Source organism: Tamandua tetradactyla, chromosome 4 (genome assembly GCF_023851605.1).
Source record: "Tamandua tetradactyla isolate mTamTet1 chromosome 4, mTamTet1.pri, whole genome shotgun sequence".
Classification (NCBI taxonomy): Eukaryota; Metazoa; Chordata; class Mammalia; order Pilosa; family Myrmecophagidae; genus Tamandua; species Tamandua tetradactyla.
In genome coordinates this window covers 71,553,056-71,561,481 of record NC_135330.1, presented here as the reverse complement: position 1 = coordinate 71,561,481, position 8,426 = coordinate 71,553,056, and the positions used below count along the sequence as shown (strand labels likewise).

The 8,426-nt window shown below is 54.1% G+C and overlaps 1 protein-coding gene across 4 annotated transcripts in view; it reads left to right on the top strand.

Moving 5' to 3' along the window:
• Positions 1-1,149: 1,149 nt before the first annotated feature.
• Positions 1,150-8,426, top strand: part of LOC143681053 (ral guanine nucleotide dissociation stimulator-like) — a 61,021-nt gene continuing 53,744 nt past the window's right edge. Inside the window, exons 1-9 of one of the 4 annotated variants that reach the window (XM_077157768.1) lie at positions 1,150-1,753; positions 2,584-2,774; positions 3,399-3,458; positions 4,215-4,408; positions 4,698-5,227; positions 6,972-7,046; positions 7,551-7,583; positions 7,934-8,055; positions 8,143-8,241. In XM_077157768.1, coding sequence (XP_077013883.1) covers positions 1,616-1,753; positions 2,584-2,774; positions 3,399-3,458; positions 4,215-4,408; positions 4,698-5,227; positions 6,972-7,046; positions 7,551-7,583; positions 7,934-8,055; positions 8,143-8,241 — 1,442 coding nt within the window. In that variant the 5' untranslated portion in view covers positions 1,150-1,615. The remainder of the gene's footprint in view (positions 1,754-2,583; positions 2,775-3,398; positions 3,459-4,214; positions 4,409-4,697; positions 5,228-6,971; positions 7,047-7,550; positions 7,584-7,933; positions 8,056-8,142; positions 8,242-8,426) is intronic. The other 3 variants (XM_077157771.1, XM_077157769.1, XM_077157770.1) reach the window with 3 other exon arrangements.

The following is an 8,426-nucleotide window of genomic DNA, read 5'->3' as shown; positions in this document are numbered from 1 at the left end:
CGCATGAAAGGCAGGCATTCTAATCACTGAACTACCCATGCACCCTTATATAAATACTTTTAATGTTAGATTGAAATGCAAGATTATTCTAGTTCCTAATTGCCAATCTGCTCTAACAGGTGTATTGGGGTATGTGGAGTAAATAAAAGTGTAAAAAAAGCAGGACAGCAGAGAGTACATGTAAATAAACATCTTGCACCTCAGCAAGGGTACTGAATGCATAATTTTCTACACTTACCCCATATTATTCTTAGGGCTCAAATCTGCTATGGGCATCCCTAACTCATGGTGAAATTCTTTATAGCATGGCTTTTTACCATAAATGCAAGTAGTTATCAGCTTGAAGATGAAGATACTTGGGGCCTTCAAGGCCAGCACCTCTGTCTTATGCTCTGTACCTTCCTAAAACTATCTATAGAAGCCTGAACAGCCAGTTATGCATTCCAGAGTGCATTTCAACAGCACTGTCCTCTGGCTAATCAGTCAATCATAACTAAGAACTCAAAATCCAATAGAAAGCAACCAATTTCCACTCCTGAAATAATTCATTAGAAACTTTTAGACTTTTCTGTAACTTTTCCTGCACTGGTTATGTTCCTAGGTTTTCAACTTCTATATGAAGCAGAGAATTTTTAAGGGGGCGATTAATCGAGACTAGAAACTGTTACATTACATGTATGCAACATGCTAAAAGATATCAACCAAAGCTAACCCAGGCTCTGTCAGAGGGCAAGCAGGGTCATCAATTAACATCTGCAATTTTGTCTCCTTATCTTCAAACCAGAACACAATGACTCAACCCTGCCATATCAATGTTAACTAGTAAAGCTCACTTTACAGACAAGGAATGTGAAGAGATGCTTAAAAGACTTGCTCTAGGTCCTCTAACATTGTCATGATTTAACATGTCCTTTACCACGTTAACATGTTAACATGACTTAACATCTGTCATGCCACAGGGCCTTCCTATCTAAATTCCATTTAATTTCAACTTTTTCATGGTGCTGACCCAGAAAGGAATCTACCTTTCTAAGGATGACACAGCCACAGCCAGCCCTTAGGAGTGAGGCATTCCATGTTTTGGAGTGCTGTTGCCTCTGCATGTTAGCTACTCAAAGACCAGCCATGGCTTTTACACTAATGACCTTCAATCCTCATGATGACCCAGGAAGTAGATGGTAGAATGACCCCATTGTGTAGGTGTGGAGACTGGGGAGACCCTGAGATGAGAGTTCCAGTGACTACACCATGGTCACAAGATTTCTAAGAAAGTTCATCTGTGTTAGAATTGAGTCCTCCCTCCTTATGCATGGAGCCCAGTCTGCACCCAGGCCTTCCCAAGTAACTGTGGGTGATGTGCTGTGAGTGATGTGTTGAGGAAACTTGGTCCAGTCAACAGGATAACATGTTTCAGGAGGATGAGCATCAGGAGCCAAGAGGGCCTTTCCTGGAGGACCTAACGGTTGAGAAGTTTCAGTTAAGGGGCTTCAGGAGATGACCTCACTTCCTTTGAGCTGCAGTCCAACGGAATGTAGAACCTTAGTAACCAGGCACCTAGATTCCACAACAGTCCCCCTACCAGGCTCACTTAGCCAGAGACGATCGACAGTACAACATGTTGTCGTGTTGCTTTGGCAGAGCAGTAGGATCTGGCACGAGAAAACCAAGGAAGGAGACCTTTTGCAACAGATGTAGGCGCTGGCTGAACCCTCCACCTCGCCGCCGCAGTCTGTTGGCCAGGGTGTTCAGGAGGGTAAGTCAAAATCGCCCAAGGTCAGAGAATTAAGGAAATGCCAGCATTGTTATTTTGCCTCTGTAGCCCCTTAATACTCCTCCTTTCAGTGTGAGGAGACATGAGGAACGGGGTCATCCATGGCCACGTTGGGAAAGTTCATGTGCACTTTGTGTTCAAATGTGAAGTCATGGATGGCTGTTGGGAAGGCAAGTGGTGATGGTGGAGTAATCCCCATGCAACGTGTTAATCCTGGGCCCAAAAGTTGTCATCTCTTATCGATGTGAACTGGGGAAGTGTGCAGATACTTGATCTTTGGTCTGAGCAGGGATCACCATGGCTGCAGGTACTCAGAACTCCCTTTGAGGTAAGAGACATTCAAGTCTTGCTGTCGGTGTGAAAGCAAAGGTGTTCTCGCCATCTTGGTGTTCTTGATGTACTGCCTCCACAGTAGGGAAGAATGAGGTGTGAGCAGGCCCTTCCCCTCCATGTCTTGAAGAGACCCTTTTCCACAGTAAGGAGGGAAGATCATAAAGGTCCAGTGTGAATGCTTCTGGCTTCTGTCCTGCAAGAAGTTGAATCCCCCCATCTCATGAACGTGGGTGATTTGTGAGGAATCATGTGGATAAAGTGCCTTCCACGCATTGATGCACAACTCCTCGTGACTTCATTATTCCCCCACCTGAGTTCTACTTTGGAGTGTGGGACCTTTTTCTGCTAGATGCATTCCTGCCCCACTTCTTGCCCCAAGGGAGGGAGGGACAGGGAAAGGCTGGTCTGCGTACACCCCCAGCCGTGGCCCTCTCCTGGTTCCCAGTGCAGTGGCTAAGCACCAGCTTCTGCTATTCCAGCCTCAGGGTACAAACGTGTCAGCAGCCCAGAATGACCAGCAGGACACCCGCAGCGTGAGAGCCTGGGAAATGTTCATGAAGCGCATGGCGGTAGCTGTTGCAGAGGGCGACCAGTCCTATGCATCCCTCCTCGTGTTAAATTACCGGGGCTTCTTCACCATCCAGCAGGTCCTGGACCGGGTGTCCAACAGGTGAGCATGGGTTCCTCAATCTCCTAATGGATCTGGCATGCCTGAGCTGAATGTCTGGGGAGGTCATGGCAGCATCTAAACTCAGTTTCCTCCTCTTGCTAGTGGGGCCATGGGACGACCAAGCTGCTGAGGTCAGAGTCAGGATTGAATGATTCTGGGCCATGGAAAGTGCTTCCCCATGCCAGGCTTTCTGGAGAGGGAGCTCGGTGGAGATGGCTTGTCAAGGTTGAGAAATTTCCTTTCCACGGGAAGATGCTCTGCTCCAAATTGACCTTTGGAATCCTCGATTCCCATTCAGAGGAGGTTTGAGATTGCATCAAACTGGATTCTGTCCTCAGTGTGGCCTGAGTTTCCACGCATGCTGGGGGTTGGCAGAGGAGGCCCAGGCCTCACCAGTTATCTGTGAAGGAGCAGCTCAGGGATCATTCGTTCATGTAGGATATAGGAAGAATAAGCTATGTGCAGGCCCTTTGCAAGCTACTTAGCCTACTTCATTGAACAAAACTGCAGAATCGCCTGTGGCCTCCTGCTTGCCAAATCATAGGGGGTCAGATAACAGCAGTCCATGTCACGAGTAGGGGCACACCACAGAAGTGCCATGTGACACCCCCATGTACCCTGCAGGTATGCAAGCAGCTGCAATTGGCCAGACAGGGATGGAGGAGGCCAGGAGGGACTGAAAAAGTGAGTGAACTCTGGGTGAGGAGAGAGGGGCTCCTTCCTCACAGCCCAAGATGGGGAGTGGGGGCCGGTGCCAGGAGGGACTGGGCAGGTCCCTGCATCCATCTCATGATTCTCACTGGGGACCAGAGGTCAGGGCTCCATCCCCTGCAGGGCACCAGGACTCTCAGAGACCCATGCGAGAGTTCCTGAGACACAGGGTGGGGAGTGCTCCCGGAGGCTCAGAGCACACTCCACACGCACCCTACTCTGCTGCCCCTCCACCACGCCAGCAGCACACAGACACAGTTCAGGAGATGTGGGGAGAATTCAGCTCAGAAATCCAACCTGACTACCCAGTCCTGTGAGCCTGGCTGCGGGTGGCTGCAGTGGGCTGTGCCCGTGCCCTTTAGGGTCCATGACAGTTTGAAGGGGAGAAACTCACATGCCTCGCAGAGAAGCAGGCAGGACCTCAGGGCATGAACTCCAGGCTGAGGTGACACGATGGCCCTGGGTAGGCTGAGGCAGGGTCATGCCCTGTCCCCTCATCAGGCAATTGATGCAGTTCCTACCGTGTGCAAGTGCAGTGCCATCGGCTGAGCAGACACAACCACTCCCTGTCCTCATGCTGTTTCTGTTCCAGTGGGAGGTTGCACAGCAGATACAGACAGAAATAGTCTCTCTGGTCCTGCCCAGGAACCCCCACCTGGGAGGGTGGTCATCACAGGGCAGTGTGGCAGGAACAACCATTCCTCACTCTGCGGCCCTGTCCACCCACAGCACCTTCTCCTGCCTCCTGCTGACCTGGCTCCAGGACTTTCCTAGTGATTTCGATGAGCCCCCGGACTTTTCGAGCCTGAAGGAACTGGTGTCCTTCGCGCAGGTGGTGCTGCCTGGGTCTGCCCTGGAGAGCCAGGCCCAGGACCGCCTCTTTTGGCTGGAGCGCTCAGTGGCCAGTGAGACCCAGACACAGGGTGAGGAGCATGGAGGTGGCGATGGGTGGGATGTACGGGAGGAGATGGGAGTCACGGGGCCAAAGTCTATTTTTGCCTTTGGGCAGGGAGTAAAGAGGGGCATCAGCCCACCCCCCTGAGCACTTGCAGTCTGAAAGACTTGGTGAGGGTGGCGTCCCTCGGAGAGTCACTGCAGTCATTTCTATGTCGAGAAAGGTCCATAGAAAGCCAGTTCTGTGGTTGCATCTTTCGCCTCTTGGGGCGCGTATGTGAGAGCCAGCATTGCAAACCACGGTACTCCTTCCTCCAGGGCTAGTTCCATTGATGGCAGCCAAAATGGTGTCAGATGCAGACCTGAAGGCACCTGTGGCAGCACCTGCAATGCCACCTGCTGATGTGGAGCCACCGTGGCATCTGACAGTCCTCACTTCAACTCCGGAGAGGGAGGCAGCTCTGAGGCCACCTGCCTTGCCACCTTCGGAGGCTGTCTCATCCCCAGATCAGGAGCTGAGGCTGGAGATGTCACCCGCTTTACCAGCAGAGCAGGCGGTGTTTCTGAGGCCACCTCAGCTACCACCCTCAGGCCCAAAGCCTGTGGCTCCTGTGAATCTGACACCTGCTGCCGCACCACCTGAGGCACCCACTGAGCAGCAGGAAGCAGACCGGGTGCCACTTGCAGTGCGATCTGTGGAGCTGCAGTCAGCGCCAGGTGTCACTCCACCAGGAGATCATTGTTGCTCGTCACGTGGGCACCGAGAGCAGGGGCTGAGAGAGGGGAAGGCCCCCATCTTGGCGTTCCCTGCCCGGCTGCAGGCAGAGCAGCTCAGCCAGATCGATGTGGTGAGCATCTGGGATCCTTAGGGGGGAATGTGGTGACTTTTTTCTGGCATCTGCTCTCCCTGAATTGCCATTCCCAGACCTGGGGTCCAAGGATCTGGGTCCAAAACCCAGCTCCACCACTTTCCAGCCTGGTGACATGGGCAAGTTCCCAATTCCTAAGGCCTCATGTTCCCAGCTGGAGAGGACATCACAAGACCCTGCCCTGACCATGTGCGTCACAGCGCGGGACTGCACAGAACAAACATCTTAGGATCAAGGAGAGGTGGACAGGGCCTAGCTGGTTGAGGGACAGAGGGAAATCTCAGGTGTGCATCCGAGTCCAGGGCTAGCCCAGCCATCTGTCCCAGAGGCCTCCACGGCCTCCACATGCATCAGACATGATGTGTCCTGGACATGACGACAGGCTCCACACAAAGGTTCGGGATGTCGCTGCAGCAGGGGACATGCATATGAAGGAGATTAGAGGGAGTCCCACAGCTGTCAAGAGGTGCAGAACGTGCTCCCTGGGCTGTGTCCTGGGCATGAGGGTTTGGAGTCCCCGTCCTGTGCTTGGCGGTGGTGAGGAGGGTTTGAGGGAAATGCAGCTCTCTCCTTCCTGTCAGCATAAGGGTCCTGGGTTTTGCAAATGCACACACAAAGCATGAGGGTGGGAAAAACGCCCTGGGCAGTGGTGCTGAGTGCTGAGCTGACGTCAGCTTGGACCAAGCTGGGCAGAGCCAACCACTCTTCGCACTCCCAGCAGGACCAGGGGCAAGGGACGGCCCTGTGGGGCCTCTGTTCCTCATGTGGACATGCTGTGAGTCCACACTGTGCTGCCTTCCTCACAAGGGAGCCCACAGGGGTTCGAGAGAGCACAGGAATGTGGTGGAGCTTTCCTCTGGTTCTCATGGGAGAAGGCACTGGAGAGAGCACCCTGACAACACTATGGAACACTCAGTTCTCTGGGGCACATTTCATGCCTGCACTTTGCACATGACACAGGAAATTCCGGGTGGCCCGCCCACTTGGTCAATGCCACACCACAGGGAGTGCTGCATCTCGGTTGCATCCCAGTCAGGGCTGGCGATTGGTGACAGCAGCATTTCTGTCAATTGACACCTCCAGGCTGTCCAAACCCCAGTCAGGCAGGTGGGCTGATGGGGTGAGGGGAGGTTGGCTTCCCTGACCGTGTCCACCCTGGCAAGAGGAGATCTCTGAGGAGTCCAAAAGGAAGGTGATACCAAGGAGAGAGCAGGAGAGGCCCCTGTGGGAGAGAGTGAGGGCGCCTGAGGACACCGAGTGTCAGGGTGTGGTTGGCATCCATGACTGTACAGGGCTCCCTCCTTTTTGCACCACTGCTTTCTGTGCCGCTGAGCCTGGGAAGCCTCCATTAGACGTGCCATCGTATGGACCCTGAGCGGGAGGCTTGGCCAGGTAGTATAGAGGAGGCCCTGATGGTTCGCAGTCAAAGGAAGGCCTTGGCAGAGACCAGTTAACGTGGATCTGGGCGAGTTGGTTGAGCAACCTCCTACGTGTTTGGTGATTTGCCAAAAGCCATGGCTGGGAGGTGACTAGCAGTGCTCTTGTGGTCCAAGGGGTTGGAGAGGAACTCAGTAGGAGGTGACTGAGAGCCCCAGATGGTAGCAGGGTAAGTCTGGGTGGTGGAAGGGGACTGAGGGAAAGAGATTTCAGGGTGGGTGCCTTGGGTGGGTTCCAGCGGGCTAGGGCACTCCATCCCACACCTGATGCCACTGTTTCTCCCCAGCCCACCGTTCCCCACCTGTGGACGTTCCTGTTAGAGCTGGCCTCCCTTCAGTTAGCTCCCATGGACTCTCAGGAAGTGAGTAGGACTTGGGGCCAGGAAGAGGGTATCGAGTCCATGAGCATAGGGTTGAGAGCCCCTCCTTACACCCTGTGCTCTCAGCCCAGGGCCTAGCTCATCCATAGGAGCCCTAGGGATCTGAAGCATCATGTGCCCCTTCCAGCCTAGGAAGCAAAGGGCAGGCGGAAGCCATAGGCCTTGACCCTCTCCCACATCCCCTCCTCGCTGAACTGGGCACAGACTGTGCCTCGGGTGTGAGCATGGGGTGAGAGTGAATTAGGACCCCCCGTGGTGAGACCGCTGCTGAGTCCCTGCCTGCCTGACCTGCAGCCCCCATCTGTATTCAGAGAGGGTTAGGCTGGAAGAACCCTATGCCTCTGCTCAGATTCCTGAATAGGTCTGAGCCCTGGGAAGTCTGGGCTGTCCCTGGTGCCCCCACCCAATAGCACACCGGAGAGGGTGAGGGGGCTAGTGTGGGTCTTTTGGAGCCTCTGCTGATGGACCTGGCTTTGTGTCTCGCAGGGGAGACTGATACATTACCAAATAGGACTGAAGGTGAGGAGCTGGGTGCATCACTGCAGGGTTGAGGTGCAGGAGGGAGGGTCTGAGACTCACAGGGCATGACGTCCTATTGCTCCATCCACGTGCAGTTTCTCTCCAGGAGAGTTTGTTTCACAGAGACGAGGTAGAACTTCCCCACGGGGGTGGGGGTGGTGCTGACATTAAGGACATTCCCTGCAGGAGGGTCTGTGAGAATCCTGGGCTGAGACCAGGGAGGCCTTGGATGAGAGTGCAGGGAAGGAGGCGGCTCCTGTGACCAAATCCACAGACCCCAGCTGCAGCCCCTATCCCACCCAGCAAGCCACCCTGGCCTCTTCTCCATCTTCTTCTTCCCTCTGTCCCAGGGATACAAGTACATTTCCCGGCTCGAGTGCATCCAGGAGGGATACACCTGCACGAACTTTTGCAACATGGAGGAACTGAAGGCCTGGTTTGGGGCTGTGGATCAGCTGAGGGAATCTGAGTGGTAAGACCAGGGCAGAAGGTAGCAGCAGCAGGGCCCCGCCGGGAGCTGTGTCTTTCGGTAGCCTCACAGCAGCCCTCTGTCCTGTAGCTACCACCTGTCTCGTGAGCGGGAGCCTCTGGCCCTGTTGGCCAGCAACACACTCGATGCCCCAATCCTCCGCGATGCTGTCAAGCCTCGGAGTGCAGGGTGAGTTCCCTTTCCAGGCCGGCAGTTGCAGCTGCCTCAGGGCTCAGTGTCTTTTCGGACTCAGCATCGCCTCAGGGTGTCTACACTTTAGTATTGGAGACCCTTCTCCTCTCCTGCCCAGCCCTGTGACAGCATCATGTCCCCATCGTTCTGGGCCTTTGTGTCCCATGATGGAAATAGGAGAT